General features: G+C 40.4%; 1 protein-coding gene across 3 annotated transcripts in view; it reads left to right on the top strand.

Moving 5' to 3' along the window:
• The window catches only part of PRRG1 (proline rich and Gla domain 1), a 30,916-nt gene extending 15,570 nt beyond the window's left edge, over nucleotides 1–15,346 (top strand). For all 3 annotated transcript variants that reach the window (XM_064706843.1, XM_064706850.1, XM_064706834.1), the window contains 3 exons: nucleotides 724–773; nucleotides 4,938–5,098; nucleotides 11,651–15,346. In XM_064706843.1, coding sequence (XP_064562913.1) covers nucleotides 764–773; nucleotides 4,938–5,098; nucleotides 11,651–12,154 — 675 coding nt within the window. In that variant the 5' untranslated portion in view covers nucleotides 724–763 and the 3' untranslated portion in view covers nucleotides 12,155–15,346. The remainder of the gene's footprint in view (nucleotides 1–723; nucleotides 774–4,937; nucleotides 5,099–11,650) is intronic.
• Nucleotides 15,347–18,900: the final 3,554 nt, after the last annotated feature.

Below are 18,900 nucleotides of genomic sequence, written 5' to 3'. Positions count from 1 at the left end.
TGCACTGCTCCTGCTTCCTCCAGATGCAGTTCTTATTGGCTCTCTGCCTGCTGGGTGCAGTGAGCTTCAGGCACTTTCTCAACTGAGAGCATCTCCTGTCTGTTCTCTTTCCAAGTTACAAAGTACGTGTAAGTTCTTGTAGGGCAAGTTGGGATCCTCTCATGTAGTGCAATTCCTCTGCCAAATCACAGTCTTGTTCTACCCTTGAACTTTATGCAGGCATCCTGTTTTAATCAGTACCTGACTCTGAATGAATTTCCATATGTTCACTCTGATTTCCAAAATCTGATCTATAGACTAAAGATAATGAGTTGACTTGATGATCTCTGCAGAGTGAATTTAAGTCTTAGTTAAAGTCATAAGTAATTACACTGGAGAATGCAATGCCTTTAAAGTTCAGTTAGGCAAAACAGGTTGCATTTTGTTTGAAATAATACACACCCTCTTATTTCACATTAACATTTTTGATATTCTGAATTTGAAAAGCCTTGAAAACTGTTAAAGCATTTACCATTTCACAGGTTATCTTTTCCTTGGATAGTATTCCTATACTACTGAAATCAGCCTGCCTGCAGTACAGGTAAAACTCAAAAGAGGGGTTCATTTTCATCATGGAGTTTTGAATACTGATGTATTCATACCAGTATTTGGGAATCAAGAGAAACTTGTCCAAGTTGATTGTAATTTGCAAACTCATCAGGATATTTGCTCTTTTGTTTACAGACTTGATATTTGCAAGCTCCCGGCCTTGCCAGCAATCACCATGGATAGTGGTAAGTTTAACCTACTGATGAGTGTACATTCTCCATTATTTCCTGTTAAGCAGACAGTAACACACCCCAACACTCTTCTGCTCATAATCCCAGTCTCTTTGCACAAAAGATGCCCTCTGGCATTGAACTGGCTTTGATGTTACAGATGATGAGCACTGTGCCCACACTGAGCTGGAATCATACAACTGTTCTGACAGAGAAATTATTTGCAGACCATAAAAATCATCACAGCCTTATTGTTGCCCTTTGAAAGCTGGTTGCAGAATGAAGACCACAGAGCTGAATGTCCAGCCTGGAGTACTTTACTTTTAACTGGTTTTAAGCTTGTCTCTGTAACTCCTGATTCTCAGAGCAGAAGTCACTTTTTAAACTTTGTAAGTAAAAGCACAAATTCAAACCAAATGGATTTGTTAAGATGACCTACAGAAAGATGTAATAGCAGCAGGAGCTTTGAATTTAGAGCTAAAATGTTGTTTTTACTGTTTACTGGTGATTTTAGTCTGCTTAGATGGGTAAGGAGTCAAAAAAGGAAGCTCAATCCTGGTCTCAGTGGAGCTGGTTTTGGTGTCCAGGCTGCCCCAGGCTTTGCTTCAGCAGCACTTCAGTGTCTCAGAATTCTTTTCCCACTCTGCTGCTCCCTGTTCCCTCTGTCACTACAGACCTAAAGCCTTTTTCCTTTTCCTGTGTCAGCTTCACCTGGCAGGCTGCAAAATATTTATCCTCTTGTGTCTGTGCCTGGCTCCAGTTCTGATTGAGTTTCACCTTGGTAGAGTATCCATTCACTACCAGGATAGCAGGCAGCCTTTCCAGAGGGGGTGTAATAAATTGATCTGACTGTGTTGTTCTCTTCAATAATAATAGGTGAAACTAAGTCTCTGGAAGCTTTTTGATACATAAAAACTTGGTAAAAGCCACTTATTGCAGTTACATACACAGCACAAGCATGTCTGAAGAAGTGATGTATTTAAATGCATTAAATTTGGTAGTTGTATAACTTCATCTATATCCTACAAAAATTGGGGAAGTAGAAGAGACTTTGGATGATTTGTGTCTTTTACATGTATAATGCCAAAATAATGATTTTGACTTCTCTTTTATCTGCTAGTTAATCTCCCTAACAAAGTGAAAAAGTGACTTATCTTGCTTCATTTCTTTATTCTTACACATGAACTCTTCCCTGATTGTGTTGAGCTCCACAGTAACAGCTGCAGTGAATTCAGCCACGCTGTGGCTTAGCTAGGTGGGCACCCAGCCCAAGTGGGCTTTTTGCACACTCCTATCCTACTGTAGCTGAGCATCTACATGGTTATGGCCCTGGAATACTAAGAAGTCAGAATGGGTTCTGCAATACAGTTCCATTATCTTTTTTTATAAGGTTCATCAGGCAGTGCCTGATTCTCATTAAATCCCTGTATTTCAATTGCAGGTTTTTATTTCCTTGGTACATTTGTATTGACTTCTCAACAGGATTTGAAGTCACTAGGATTATGCGAAGCATTAAAAATTTCACATCCAAACAAACAAGTTAATTTACTTCATTTTTATTTCCACCCTTGCAGACTCAAAAGGCATTCCAGGTCTAGACTAGCCAGAGATTTTTATTTATCAGATACATTCATAAATAAGATGGGATGCAGTCTATTTTCCTCAGCAGGCTTTTTTTGTCTCTGTAGTATGAACATTTTGTGTACTGTATGAGAGAGAAGACAGACTTTCTGAATATGAGTTGTTAAATAAAAACTTTGAAGGTTTAGATAGTCAAATATTGTCCATTCTTGAACTGAATTAACATTTTGTTGTTCTTCATCAATGCATTTCAGAAATGTATGATTATTTCCTGTTGGAAAACTTAAGTAGTACCTAAAAACTCATATCAATATATATCAAATACAATATTTCTTAATATACCAGATTTAAAAACCTTTATTCTCTTTGGAAATTGGAAAGTGCATGCAGAAACAATTATTTGTATCTCATTTCTGAGAGCCAGAATCTGTAAATCAGGGTATTTTCATCTGTCTGCATTTTCCTGTGTTTCTTTTCCTTCTGCATTCAATACAAAGCTGTCATCACTTCTCTCATTGCTCTTTTTGGGGATGGGTTCCAGCCATGAAATTAAATTCCCTACATTTTATCTGCTGGAGGAAGGGAAACTTAATTTATAGTGCATTATCTACTCTTCAGTGCCTCTACACATGGACACTCTTAGGAGAGTCTGGCCTGACACTTGTTCCCTTCAGGAATGCCCACGAGGAATTGGGGGAAGTAGAAGAAGCACTTGCAGTCCATCCCCAGGCATGGCTGTGTGCTGCATTCCTCATATGGATGAATTGTTCAGCTCATCACCTTGGGCTGATCACTGAGGCATGAGGCTGAGAGAAACCAAATTATTCAGGCCTAGAGGGAAGTGAGGGGGAATTGTGTGGAAAGTGAAAAAAAGCTATCTCTTACTCTTTCCTTTTTGAAGAGATTTCTGAATATTGGTTTCTATGTTACTTAGTCAATGAATTACACAATAGATGTCCATGTGCTCACCTGTGGTGCTGAGAAAAACCAAATTTGCAGTAGGTGCAGTTGCAGGGCTGGATGCACTGAAGCCCTGGCATCCTCATGAGCAGGGTGATTTGTGTGATGCATGCATGGATGTAATGTGTTCAGCTGCAAGCACAGGAGTCAGTGCTGGTTTGGAATTCAATCTCACATCTTCCTGTAATCCTTTGCAAAAGGAAGATCACTGTCTCATGATTTGTAACCACATTGTGACTGACTGACCCTGGCTGGATGCCAGGTGCCCCCAGAGCTGCTCTGTCACCCCCTCCACCATGGTCTGCACCTTGGGCTCCAGAGGAATCTCAGCTCTGGCACCTGGAGCACCTCCTCCCCTTCCTTCTCCACTGGCTCAGGGTAATTTTCTGGCAGCTTCTCACAGAAGCTACCCCTGCAGCCTGGCCATGGAGATCCATTACAGTTCTATACCACAGACATTAAAAAAGCTGAGATTAGTTATGCCTAATTATGCTAATCTGTGCTGGCAAATACCACCACTTGTTTCTAAAGTAAAAACACAGTTTCCTTGCTGCCCACCCTTTATAACATTAAAAATCAGATGATTAAGGGAAAAAAGACCCTTCAGACTAACTGCAAATGAAGCAATGCACAAATGCTTGTGTAGCCAAGAAAGTGCTACAAATGCATTAGTGTGGCAGTGCCTTGAATCATTATCCCCTCTTGCTGGCACTCAGAGCCCAGGAACAGTGTAGCACTGATCTGATGTTCCTGACCTGACCTGGAATACCTGGAGAATTCCTGCATCATGCACTGCAGATGTACCTCCTGGGGAATTCAGGCTGATGGATTCCAAAGTGTTCCCAGTTACTGCATATGTAAAAATCCTTGGGTCAGAGAGTTTGATGGAAAGCTGGAACATCAGAAGAAAAGAGATTGCTTCCAGCTTTCCTCCTTGGACAGCAAACTAAGGGAAGCAAATAAAGAATACCTGTGTCAGAACATGGGTTGCCTTTTAGGGTTGTTTTGGTTGATTCATCAAATAAGGTGAGGTTTTCTATATGATTCAGAAAAATAGAGGCTACTTCCCCTCACACCCTCAGAAGAGCTCCCATTTACTGGTTGAAAAGTTCAGGAATGAAGGGAGCAAGTCTGCTTCAAAGTTGCTTAAGAAAACTTATAGACTTAAACATTGATAAATGCAGCTGTCTGGTGTTTGTGACTCTGGGTAAGAGTCATAAATATTTATATCAAAACCTTCAGAGCATTCTGGCTGTGATGCCCCCAGGCAGCAGCAAACATCATTTGGGATGTTGACAAGCAGGATTTGTTTGTTCAGTGTCAGTTTGAGCTGAGCATGTGCCTGTGTCTTCCAAGGACTCTTCTTGGGCACCAGCTTCAGTCTTGTTTCACTACCCATGACTGTGGTGCTGAATTGAGGGCTGTGCATTTATGATATTTTAGCAATAACTACTGGAATTGTAGGCCCAACTATTCACCACAGTGAGCAAAACTAGGAAAGGCCTTTTATCATATCAAATAAAGGAGAAGGCTTTGAAAAAACTTCTCAAAGTTGTATTTTCTTGGAGCAATTCTAGCGTGAGGTTTTGGGTGTCTATTTTAGAAGTGACCTTTGTTGACTCTCCTCTTCTTATTCAGTGTTCTTAACAGAGGACAAAGCCAACTCTGTGTTAAAAAGATACCCAAGAGCCAACACGTTTCTGGAAGAAATAAAGCAAGGTGACATAGAACATGAATGCAGAGAAGAAATCTGCAGCTATGAAGAAGCAAGAGAAGCATTTGAAAATGAGGAAAAAACGGTATGTTTTACTTTGTATGTAAAGATGGGTGGGGTGTATTTACAGTAAACTTCTGGATGTGCTGAGTGCTTGTGTGTTTTCCAGCATTACATTAGATTTGGTTTTTGCACAGGGAATTGTACTGGCAAGGCAGTTTAGTGGCCAGAGTGGCACAGGGAACCTTGCAGATTTGTTCTGAAATTTACACAGGTGATACGTTCCACTCTTCAATGGTTGAGCTCCACATCAAAAAACAACAGTCTGTTAAGGCATACTGGACATTTTCAGTTCTTGGCATTTTTTGATGGTGTTGGTCTGTATCTCACACATAGCTGGGGAAATGGGTGAGGCTGGCATGAGAATTTTCTGATATATTAAAATGAAGTTGTAGGACATGTGGTTTCCCTTCAAAGCTGCTTCTTTCTGAAGCTCTGAAGTGCCTGCACACAGGTGTTTTTACCTCCCAAACTTGACTTGGCATGACTATTCCTAATGATAGCTCATTGTGTAATTAAAAATAATGTGTACAATGAGACAACTTGTATAAAATTCTAACACAACATCACTACTGCTTTTTGTTCGGTCACTAGAGAAAACATAACCTAAACATGTTGTCTCTCAGCTTCTTTCTCTCATTTAGGAACATTTTTTGCTATGGTAATTAGCATTTCCCTTGCCAGAGGTATTTGGGAAGTAGTTAAATAGAAATAATTGCATTTATTTTCTGCCACAAGTGTTGGAGAAGCTTTCAATAAGATCCTAACCTTTTATCCATTTCCACCACTGTATCCTTTTTCCCTGGCTGCTCTGTTCTGCTGTGGGGAGTTGCTAATGGGTCAGGCTCTGCTAATGTGCAGTGGTGCCTGACCAGCCTCATGTACTTGGGCTTTGTCCCCAACATATCCATCCACACAGCCACTTAGTAATGCTTAACATCTGTGTCCCAGGGGAAGGGAATGGATGCAGTGCACTGGGAACATGATCCAGTGTATGCAGAGAAGCACAGGATCAAAGCTTTCATAGTATAGATAGACTGGAATTCAAATGGGGGCTGTAGGCTTACTTATCTCATGATAACTTTTTGTCTAATCTCTATATTTTTTTATCTTATCCCATTGCTTCTTTGTTTTTCTGCAGTCTTCTAGGCAGGTCTGCAACATGCAGATTTGTAATATTAAAAGAATATCAAGCAGTTCCCTCAAGTTATTTTTGGTGCACGAGTTTTTAATTAGCATTGTGTATGTCAAGTGTGCATACATGCCATTCAGCATTTTCAAGACAAGATTTTGACAGATTCCAAATTACTATTTTAAGTTATAAAGAGAAAACTATTAAGTTGGGCTAGAGCCAACAAGGAAGGATTTGCAGGACTTTGTGGGTAAAATAGAATATGAAATTATTTGTTGACGAATGTAATGCATGTGGAGGAATTGGAGACATTCATTATAACACAATTGGCTCTGAACAGAATTCAGGAATGAGATCTGGATTTCAGTCTATGAAGACTTCAGTTTAATGCTGAGCAGTTAAACAAAGCCAAAAGAAAGAACCCCAAGTTCTAAGAATCTGAAATAAAGGAACAAGGATCAAATTAAAGAGCTTACCCACATCTTGAGTGTGTACGACTCTTATCTCCCTATCTCTTTAAAAGTAAATTAGAGGAAGGACCAGAGAAGTGTGACAATTGATCAAAGATATGGAAAGACTTGTATAACAACAATAGATGATAAAATAATTGAATCAGGGGATATGTGATGATGTCTGTGAGATGAAGGCTGAGCTGAGGTCAGTCACTTGCCATCCTTCTGATAGCAGAGCTGAGAGGGCCTCAAAGGAAACCGGGAAGGTTCAAAGCAAATAGAAGTCTCTCCTCACCACGGCTAATGGAGCTGTGGACTGCCTTGCCACAGGATGTCTCAGATCCTAAAAGCTTGTACAGGTTCAGAGAACAGTGATGTAAATGAAGGGAAGTTAAATCAGTCTGGAACCATTAATTAAAAGGAATCAACTTTGGCTAATGGAAGTTCTTAAGGTACAAATATGTGAAATGTGGGAGAGTATCTCCCAGCAGCAGCACAGCAGCCTGCCTGTGTTTGAACTCTTTCAGCAGTCTCCAATGATTACTGTCAGAAGTTAACAGATAAGGTGAGCCCTAGGTGTGACCTTGTAAAGCTGTTTATTGTGGTGCTTACAGCCTGCAGGCAGAGCTGCATGTGGTCACTGGTCAGGTGTCAGAGGTTGTTGGGAGGCCAAAAGATTTATTCAAAGGTTAGTGTGCTAAGTGTCTGAGTGTGATTGTAGCACTGATATTAATTTAATTTCCATTAACTCATTTTTTTAAATCAAACTGCATGAAGATTTTAAAAGCTGGAAGTCACAGATTTTCGTTCCTGTTGCAAATTTCCAGTGAATTTTAAATATTGCAAAAATTGCCAAGTTCTCTTTGTTGCTTTATTCAAGCAAAACAAACAAACTACTGCTAAAAATCTTAGTAAGCAGCTTAAAACTTGTCAACACTGGATCTAATATTATAAGATCAAGTAAGACTTCCAGTGTTGCTCTGTGTGTAATTATGGATGCTGGATAAATCTCATATGAGAAGATACGAATCTTTTCCTGCTACTTGAAAGTGGGGGCAGACCAGAAGGGAAGAGTGTGGCAGGTGCCCTCACTTCCCTTCACTGCTCTTCTCTCTCCCTCTGCCTGGGGAATACCAAGCAGTCTTCTAACTTGTTATCAGTCCACCTTAAAAACAAGTCAGGCAATTGACAAAGAATCATTTGAGGATGACAATGCTGCCAGCTGCAGTAAAGGCCTCTCCTGAAATTCTCAAGTGAGTGTTGACTTACTTGTGGATCCCGTATTTGATTCAGCATTCAGATCCAGCTAACTGATTCTGACTCTGTTCTGAGAATTACAAATGAAAGGGAAACAGAATTCTGGAAAAATTTGCTGTTACTGCCTTTGGGATGCCTTTGAGAATTCCTTTTCATTATTTCAAACTGGATTTGCCAAAGCACTAAGGTACACTCAGAAAAATAGTTCTTGGCAGGAATATATGTTAGATGTTTTCTAAGTATTTTCCATTGCAGTTATCTGATTCTGTGGCCTGCTTAAGTTTTTCAGCCTTATAAGGCTTTTATACCTGGTATTCCCAGTTGTACAGCACTCAGGGATAAATGATTACTGAAGTGCCCTTTTCATTAATCACAAGTTAGTAATTTTGTCAAGCAGAAAGTCCTTTCTGTTGTTAGTTAAAGAAACCAGCAGCTGTGGGAGGGATGTTTGTTCTGGGAGTTTTCCAGCTTATAAATTACTCTTTAACTTTCTGTATGAATTTTACTGATACTTTGTAAATTTTCAGTATTCCCCCTCTTGGTCTTTTTCAAGCCGTAGTTCTTTTACAAACAGCAGTTTGTACAAATCCTCACACTGTGTAAGCTCATCTAAGTTGTCTGTGGCTTTGTTAGGCAGGATTTGACTGTGACTAGAAGTCTTGTCCTCCTCCTGCACCATCCCTTTACTCTGCAGTGTAGCTGTGGGTGGCAGAGCAGAGGGAGAGCTTGGCAGCTGTGCAGTTCAGACATGAAGGATGCATTTCCTGCAGTTCCTGTCAGTTGTGGCAGTCTGGGGCTGAAAGTCTTTGTGCTTCTCTTGGAGAGCTGACTGGCAAAAATGCAAGCTGGGAACCCAGGATCTAGTATGCTAACAGGGTTATTTCTTGTGGGATTTTGTGGAGTTGTTTATTGGTTGGTTGGTTTTTTTTTCTTTTCCCATGAAGAACATTTAAAGATTTTTTTTTTAATGACTAAGCAGGTGTTTTTCATCTGTGTGCAGAACTGTATACCTCTGTCTATGTAAGACAGTGTTAGACATAAAGTAATTTCTGACCAGGGAGTGGGGAGTGTCTCAACTGTCTTGAGTTTTCTTTGCCTTGCATGTAAATGAAAAAGGACATTAAGCTACTTTAATCCTTAAGGCAGTTTACACTCTTTTAGCTCTTTATGCATTTGTCTGGTCACATCACCAAGTCAGACATCCCCAAAGCATCACACCCTGTTCTGCCCTAAGTGCCTGCCACTCTGGGGGGACAGAACAGATTTTCTGCTGCTTTGCTGAGTAGCAGAGTGCCAAGGAGAGAAACTGCTTCAGCTTTCTGAAGATACAAAGACATTTTCTACAGCAGATAGATCTGACTTAGAAGTAATGTGGAAGCAATATTCAAAGACCAGTCACTATTTACTACCCTTCTAGTGGAGAAGGTGCCTTTCCTCTGCAGTCTGCAACACATAATAGATTGTTAGGGGAGAAGTGTAATTTCTTCTTTTTCATCAAAACTACCTTTCTCCTCCAAAGAGTCTTTAAAATTACATATCCTTGCACTGTATATATAATGACTTTCAGTAAATCTTTGGTCTTAAAAACAAACATTTTACAATTTTATTTCTTTGCTGCCATTGAGGCCACAGAACAGTGATGTGGGAAGTTTGGTCCCAGTACATACAGCAAGATTTCATAATCCTATTTAATCCTTTTCTGCTTTTTTTTAGTTAGCAATATCTTATTTATTCCACTAAGTGATCTAGTTAGCTGTATTCTTACCAGATGCAAAAGTTATAGGTATTCTTAATTGCCTGGTGGTCTGGTGGGGAGAGGGTGAGGTGTTTGGTTCTGCCAGGTTTTATCATGCAGAGATCCCAGAAGCTTTCAGTTGTGCAGCTGATGGCATTTTTCAGTGTTAGTTCCCCCCAAAATACATTTTTCTAAGCTCAGAACTGTTGGTTTGGGGTTCACTGTGGAACACATGTCAAGGAGGGCCCTTGTAGAGAAGAATTGAGAGTCCATCTTTCCAGTCTGTCTTGCTTCATTTGAGGCCAGTGCCACCTGACACAGCTTGGATGATTCGGATCTGGGTTCACATCAAAGAGGGGCATTGTGACAATCTGCTTGTAGAGTCAAGACTTAAAATTTAGGGAAACTGCCTGATCCTGGATTGGTGTAGGAGTTGAAATTGTTTTGGTTTTTGAATTTGCACATAGACATAAGAACATCTGAATTTATCTTTGGAAAGGAAAATTTACAGGAGTCAGTTGTTTCATGTACATGGCATTAATCTAAACCTGAGTAAATCCTGACCCAGAAGTGTTGATAGTGTTTGTTTTGTCCATGTGTCCTGGTGCTGCCTTTGCACAGGGAAAGCCTGACCTCCATGCCAGAGGGATTGTGCTGCTTCTGGACTCAGGCTGCCTCTGGGTGGCATTTTCTGTTTAATGCTCATCATGTGCCATCAGCCCTGAGCTAAATAAAATGATGAATCTGATTTGTCTGTGCACAAAGTCAGTCTGCAACCTAAATACATCATTTGCTAGCAACTGAGCAATTACAATTTCAACTCTACCTGGTGACTATTTTATAAATAGTTGCATGAAATGTGTGCTGTCATTTAAAATTAATGTGGTGCTGGCAGGAGGGTGAGAGGGTCAAGTCTGTGCATTTTTAAAAAAAGCTAGAGTTCAGAGATTCTGGCATGGACTAGGGGGGTGTGATTAATTTCAGGTTCTGGGGGTTTTTAATTATACTAAAGTATACTAAAATGTTCTAAATTATGATTGTAAAACTCAGAGGAAGTGTTTCATAGTAGGAGAGACATTACAGGTGAGGATGGCTACTCTTTTGAGGCAGGGTATTCTTTTCTTTTTTGCTGTTTCTTCACAGCATTCACTGCAGAAGAAATGTGATGGTAACACAATATTTGTACTCCCATTTGCTCATATTAATATAGCAAGGAGGACTTTCAAGTATTGGTGTCCCCCTTCATCTTTGTTTTTGCTTGCTTATATTTTCACTTTATGTTCCATTTTTCTGTAGCTGTGTTGTCAAGGTTTCTAGAATATATAACCTGTGTAATGGTCTCACAGGGCTTAAAAATAGCTTATGGGGCTATTTTTAACTGTAAACAGAGGATCTGAATCAACTCAAACTAAGCTGACAGTGATTTCTGTATGAGCCAGAGGGTGGGGCATGTCTAAATTATGATAAGACAGTGCAGCATAGTTGTGCTTAGCCAGAATGGTCTGTCACTGTGAGCTGGTGTTTCTGTGTCCAATTGTACCAGTGTATTATTTCAATTTTAAAACAAACAAACCCTAAACTTGTGCCTTGAGTGGTGCTGACAGATTCTGATCCACCGGATGGCTGATGTGCATGCTGATTAGGCAGGGGCTTTTGAGATATGTTTTTCCTAGTTTGTTTTGTGGTTTGGTTTTTTCCTTTTCTGAGGGTATTATCACTTAGTCCTGTCTCTGCTGCATGTTTGTAAACATTGAGTGCAGATATAAGAATGTTAAAAGTGCTGAGGAGTTTTTTACAAAACCAAATCCCTTTTGTATCACTAATCACATGAGAAGAAAAATTGAAAGTTTGTGTGTGCTTATCCATGCCAGCTCTTATTTTAATCATCAATATTTGAAATACCTTTGTTTTTGTCCTCATTCTTTAAAACAACTTGCTTACATTGCTTGTTTTCTATTAACTGTGTTATAGTTTCTGACATGTTGTGTCTTGCTCTTCTAGAAAGAGTTCTGGAAAGTCTACAAAAACGGACTCCAGGGAGAAAGTAACACAGGACATAGCTGGTATTCATTTTACCTCGCATTTCCATTAATCATTGGCCTGTTCGTTATCCTCATTGTGGTGTTTGTCATCTGGAGGTGCCTGTTCAAGAAGAAGCTGCGGCGGCAGTCGGTGTACCGGGGAGCGCTGGGCGAGGGCGCCGCCGCCCGAGGGCCCCGCCCGCCGCCGCTCAGCGCTGTGCATTCCCCGCCCGAGGAGCTGTTCGAGGGCGCCGGGCTCTCCCCAGGGGGGCTCAGCTATTCGGATGCACGCTCAGACTCCATATCCACCAGGCTCTCCAACTGTGATCCTCCTCCTTCCTATGAGGAAGCCACTGGGGAGATCAGTGTGAGAAGGATTGAAACGGAGCAGCATTTAGATCCACCCCCACAGTACGAAGACATTGTGAACTCCAGTTCAGCCAGTGCCATTGCACTGACCCCCATCGTCACCAGTACTAAGTAAAACAAGAAGAATGCCATGGACCTTTTAAAAATCATTAATCATTTTGTAGCACTTTATCTTGGCTTATTATGCATTTCTGTAATTTAACGGACTTGTATACAATGAATTTCACCTTTTTTAGGTTCACTCGTTCTTTGGGTTTGGGATTTTTTTTTCTCCTATCAAATGTCTTAAAAGATAAGGAATCTGTATTGAGAGTGTAGTGCAGATACAGATGTGGTGCTCTGTCATACTTCTCAAAAGTACCTCTGTTTTGAAGGATGTCACTTGTTTTATTCCAAACACTGTCCACATTCCCCACAAAATTTGTGGGATCTCCCTCCCCTTTCTTAATGCAGACTGTCAGAATTCCCTGCAATAGGGAATCCTTAAGCAATGTTTTAATAGTTATTTACACTAGAGGGGACTGATTTTTTAGTATTGCCTCTTGTCTGGTTTGTTCCTTTTTCTCACCTCAGTTTTTGTTGCATGCTGCAGCCTCTCCTGGCCCTCAGGAGATGGGAGCCTTTGTGTTCAAACCAGGATCTCTTGTAGAGAATGCTGGTGTAAGAGCAATAATTGCAGAGTCCTAGCAGGAGAGGTGTGTTCTAAAGCTTTTGCTATTACAGCTCAAAATTCTGTAAATGCTTAGAAGCTGACAATTCAAGACACTAATTGGTGAATTTAATGGTGTAAGTTTTTGCCTTTCCTGTTTTCCTATCTGGTTTTACTTTTGTATTCTAGAGGTGAGAAGTGTGCATATGTTAACTTCAGATCTTGAAAGTTCATGCAACAGTAATAGTGAAGTATTTAAGAGTGGAAAAAATCCTGATCATGGACTTCCTACTGTGATTTTCACTGGGACCAGGATGTAATCTATAAGCACATACACCCAAAGGCATTGCTTTCCTTTTTAAAGGGAGAAAAAGGAAAGGAATTCAGTGTCTGTGACTTCCTTTTTCCCCCAAATATGAAAACCTTCCTCAAGGTTTTGCCAGCTATAAACCCTTTCCTCAAGTTCTAATGCTCCCTTGCCTACTGACATGTACCTTGTGTACACCTTGTACTGGTGCCTGTGTGAATTCTTTGCAGAAAATATAAATATCTTTTTTCAACAACAAATAAATTTATTGCTTACCCATTCCATCAAGGAATTCTAAGAACATGCAGGCATAACCCCAAGCATTAGTGTGGAGTGACTTTGTGAGGCTGAAGAGATGGATGCAAGTTACATACAGGCTTGTACAGAATTTCATCCACTTGGTTTAGGTGGTACAAACTCTAGTGTGGTGATTCTTCTTTTACAGGTTGATTTAAAAGTTAATTGCTCAGTTTAATTTCTGAGTATTGAGTTTCAGTTTTCTTTCTTCCCACACCAAGTAGCATGGCATTAGCTTAGTACTCTTCTGTGTTCTACTAATCAATTAACACCAGTGGAAATGTGTTGAGCCCTGAATTATGTTATGTTGACTTTTTTACAACAGAAACCCGAACTGTCTTGTTTTCAAACACCCCAGATGAAATGGCAGTGCCATCTGTTTGAAATTGCTCTCAATGTCCCTCTCATGGGGCCTTGGCCCAACTGTTCCCAAAGGATTTTTGTGAAGGAGACTGGAAGGAAGTGGATGGTTATAGATGGGTGTGTAAATGTTCACTTTGATAAGAATATGATCTAACCTGTTGACAGGTGCAGTCAGGAGTTGTCATTTCTGACAAAGAGTAGGTTGCCTTTGTTGCGTGCTGGGGATCTTCAGCTGCTAAGGCAAGTTTTATTAGAGATGAACTCCTGGCCAAACTCCTGACTCCATTGTCAAAACTATAATTTGTATTTATATTCATTATATATAATACATATATTAAGATGAGTAGATAATACAGTATATTTTGGACACTTGTAGTAAAAATTGCCTGGGTTTTGTTTGTGGACTGTCAGACCTTTTCTTTTGAAGTGGTTTTAGCTCTTGTGAATCCTGAATTGCCACTTGTGGAAGTTAAAGCTCCTTTCAAACCGAGCAAGAGTTAATAAATGAACTGCTTTAGGCAGACTCAGCAGAACAAAGTGCCTCACCCAGCATGCAGGAACCACCTCAGGAAGAGCTGGTACTTCAGTGTCTGTGCCATATTGGCACCTCCTGTGCCTGCCAGCACAGATGGGAGTTTTAGCAGTAACTTCCTTGTCAGGATATAGGACTTCCCTGGAGGAAATGCATGGACATCACCCATGTTGCATTAGGTTTTTTAGCAGCTGTGCTCATCCCTGAATATGGGCAGTCTGCTCTAGTAGCTTAGAGATGAGCTGGATCTTCCCTTCTTTCTGTGTTTTCTTTACTCTCTATTCCACTGCCACTGTTGAAGGCTCCTAAGTTGAGTATGTTACTTTATCCTATTACTGTGTCCTGTAGATACTTTTATGTGCAATCCAAAATTGATGCTTGCCATTCCAAAAAAAAGTCACAACCAAAAACTTAGTGATCTATGAGTTGAATTAATTGGACAATGCCTTTTCCATGAGTACATGAGTATGAAAGCCATTGTGGGCTATAAATTTATGTCTTGGTGAATAGATTTAATATTTAAACAAAACCTGTGTGGGACAGTTGTGCAAATGCATTTCCTCTACAAACATGAACAGTTTTCTCCATGTTGGAATAGTGTCAACTCACAAATTGCTTGTTCTGTTTTGTGAAATGTGGGAAAATAGCTTAGTTTTGTGGTTGGCTTTTCTAACCTGATTGAAAAATAAAATTTTATTTGTACTGGGGTTTTTACAGCTTTTTTTTTCTTTTTGTTTTACCTATCCTGTAATTGCATTGTCTTGCAATAAATATAAATTTATAGTTGTACCTCTCTAAGGTTTTGCAGCTCTGAATGCAGTGCTGTCTTGACTGATGACATGAACAGTCAGGATATTGCCTTTCCCACTTCTGAATGTAACATTGAATTTCACCTTGTATTGGGACTGAAATGATTTAGCTACTAAACTAACTTAAAGGTGGCACTGTTTTAAGAAATTATGGAAATTAATGATTTGCTTAGATGATATTAACATAAGTGAAGGTTGTTCTCTCTTCACTGGATATAAATAACCTCTGATTACAGTATTGTATATTTTAAAGGGGTTTGGTTTACATTAAATTATCCTATTTAAGCATTTTTGCCTATGTTTATAGAAAATTTTTTGTAACATTTGTTTTTCAATATGCTAAATAAAAATTTTTAAGATGCCTCTAAAGTTTCAAAATATCAATTTTACACAACTACAGTGAGTATTAACTTTGTATATTTAAGTGGTCTTTTAATTTTCATTGTTCTATGGACTTAATCAGTTTCATGAATTTGATTTTTTTTTATTATTATTATATAAAATACAGTTATATTTTTGTATGTGGGTAGGCAATTCTATTGTTTTAAAATTCAGGCTCAATTTTTATCATAGTTGTAAATTTGTATTATTTCCTATTTTTTTTAAAAAAAGCATTTAACACTGAGATGAGCTCATTTGCTTAGAGTCTGGTGTTAATAACAGCAAGGTTGTGGTTCAATCCCTGTATGAGCTGTTCACTTAAGAGTTGGACTTGATGACTCTTCTTGGTCCATTCCAACTCAAAATATTCTGTGATTTGTTGTAGCCACAGCTAAATAACTCACAGGCTGAGGGAAAGGAAACTAGCAAGAAATGTTGAAGTTCAAAGTTCCCTTCAGCCACTTGAAAGTGGTTACAACATGTCATGTCAGCTCTAGGAATAATGAATTAACAGGAAACAAAACCAAACCCAGCCTTGTGTAATGATCCCTGCTGGAAACTGAAGGTCTCCATTCCAGGCAATGTGGTATTTTTGGGGTCCATATTCTTAAAAGGCTAATTTATTATTTTATGTTACTATATTATATTAAAGAATGCTATACTAAAACTATACTAAAGAATAGAGAAAGGATACAGACAGAAGGCTTAACAAGATACTAAGGAAAAACCCGTGACTCTCTCCAGAGTCCTGACACAGCTGGACTGGGATTGGTCATTAAGTAAAAGCAATTCACATGAAACCAATCAAACAAGCACCTGTTGGATAAACAATCTCCAACCACATTCCAAAGCAGCAAAACACAGGAGAAGCAAATCAGATAATATTGTTTTCCTTTTTCTCTGAGGCTTCTCAGCTTCCCGGGAGAAGAAATCCTGGTAAAGGGATTTTTCCAGAAAATATGACAGTGACAAGGCAACACAAAGTGAGTGTCATCCCTTCCCACTCCAGTAAGGAGGATAAAGTGTCCCTGGGATTGTCCAGCAGGGCAGGGGCTGTGGGAGAGGCTGGAGAAGCCCAGGGTGAGGTTTGTGTCAGAGCTGTGAACTCATTGCAGTTTTGTGCTGCTCTTAACAAAAGGGCAAAGAGAGGTTCCTGAGGCAGCAAAGGGCAGTGACTCCCCAAGCTGTCAGTGCTCAGTGTGGCCCCGTGCTCCCTTTGGGACGCTTTCATTTGTGCATCCCAGGCCAGCAGCATCCAGCCAGGCTGCTGCCCTGGTTAGGTGGGGTTTGCTGTGCACACACAGGTTTGTGTCCTGCCACATCCACCAGCACAGCCTGAGTGTGCCCTGGCCCAGGCCCTGCAGAGGCTCCCAGCTATGGGAACAGTGCTGAACTGGTGTCATGAATCTCAGTGTCTATAAAAATCACATCATTGTGCAGGTTACCAGTGATGAATGCTCATTATTTATTGTTTCTCATGCCCAGAGCACTGTGCTCTGCTGCTCTAAATCACTCTGATAGATTTCTTTTTATTTTCTGCATAATGTGAGCTTTGTAAATGTCTCCGAGTGCCACTTGCTGATTTTTAAAAAGAAGGAAAACCATGTTCAGCTGAAAGCACTGAGGTGACATCTGTACTTTTTCATTGCTTGCTGCATGCACATTTGATTGATTTGCTACAGGGTAATTGAACTTTGAATTTTGCCAGAAAGTTGAAGAACACTTTTCTTCTGCAGGGATATCTCAGTAATTGTATTTTTCATTTGGCAGTGAGTTATTGAGTGCTAAGTAACCAGCCAGTGCAGGAAAGGTCTTGCTTATGCTACCTTGACCATATCTGTCTATCTGTAGATAGAAACAGGTATCTCCAGCACATATATTATTCAGCATATTATACAGGACTTGCTTACCATTTAGATCTGTGCAAATGTTTGCTGTAGTGTCCCATCTGTGTCCTCTTCGCCTGTCCTCTCTGTGTGTTTCCTGCAGTAAAGACACACTGACTGCTGTGCTGTTTTCCCCTTTAGAAACAAAGCCTAAGAATCAAAATGACAATTTTCAGTGTGCTCTGCTGTTTCCTTCTTCACTTGGAAGCATTGTACATAACTGTGTGGCTCCCAGAGTTAGCTGAGGAGCTTAAAGCAAGAAGGAAACAAGTATTTAAAAATTCATTTTGCTACTGCCAGCAATGAAATCTCTGCATAAGGACTAATCTGTACCAGATTGTCTCCCTGGCCTTTCCTGCGGGTGTGGGATGTGTTTTCCCACACAACACACCCTGGATTTATTCCATGGGTCAGAGGGTCCCAATTTGATTTTTCTTTATTTTCTCACTCAGTTCTTGCCGCTGGCAGTGGCCCAGCAGCCGCTCTTGGCTGTGCCCAGGGACTTTGAGTTGTTTGGTGACACACATCTGTGCACACTGTTTGGTGACACACATTGTACACACTGTTTGGTGACACACATCTGCGCACACTGTTTGGTGACACACATTGTACACACTTTGGTGACACACATCTGTACACACTGTTTGGTGACACACATTGTACACACTGGTGACACACATTTTACACACTGTTTGGTGGCGCACATCTGTGCACACTGGTTGGTGGCGCACATCTGTGCACACTGGTGACACATCTGTGCACACTGTTTGGTGACACACATCTGTGCACACTGGTGACACACATCTGTGCACACTGGTGACACATCTGTGCACACTGTTTGGTGACACACATTGTACACACTGTTTGGTGACACACATCTGTGCACACTGTTTGGTGACACACATTGTACACACTGTTAGGTGGCACACATCTGTGCACTGTTTGGTGACACACATTGTACACACTGTTTGGTGACACACATCTGTGCACACTGTTTGGTGACACACATTGTACACACTGTTTGGTGGCGCACATCTGTTCTAGGTGCCTCTGGGACCCAGGCTTCCCTGCTTTCCCCCCTGGCCTTGCTGCTCTGCTCCCACCCAGGCCAGGCAGCATTCAGTGCTGGACAAGGGGCTGAGGGGATGGGCAGCATGTGGGACCAGAGGCAGGTGTCACCCTGCTGTGACACACAGTGAGGCACAGTCTGTTATCACCTGGGGCATTTTCCCTACCAGCCTGAATGCAGCCACCCCATGTGGGTTGTTTCCAAGATTAAAACCACTGCAGGCAGCATTTCCTGCCAGAATTTTCTGTGTAAAATGGTCCTGTCAAAGAAAGCAGGCTGATGGGACCAGCTCAAACATTTTCCCCAGCTAGTACCACTAAACTCTCTTAGCACAAGTAGTTTATTGCTATTTACTATTAGAATTACTATTTTTATTCCTTTCCTTATGCTTTTCTTGTGTCTGCTTTTCTGTTCATAGTTGTATTCTAACCATAGGTTTTTCCTTACAGATAGGTGAAGGTAAAATACACATGTAATCATGAAAGCTATGTTTCTTTTTTTTTTTCATTTTTCTTTTTCTGGGTGAGTTGGGTTTTTTTCCTCTTAGCTTGCTGGTTTTTGCATTTTG

This window comes from Zonotrichia leucophrys, chromosome 1 (genome assembly GCF_028769735.1).
Source record: "Zonotrichia leucophrys gambelii isolate GWCS_2022_RI chromosome 1, RI_Zleu_2.0, whole genome shotgun sequence".
NCBI lineage: Eukaryota > Metazoa > Chordata > Aves > Passeriformes > Passerellidae > Zonotrichia > Zonotrichia leucophrys.
Note: the sequence above shows the minus strand (reverse complement) of the source record. Positions and strands in the feature narration are given on the sequence as shown.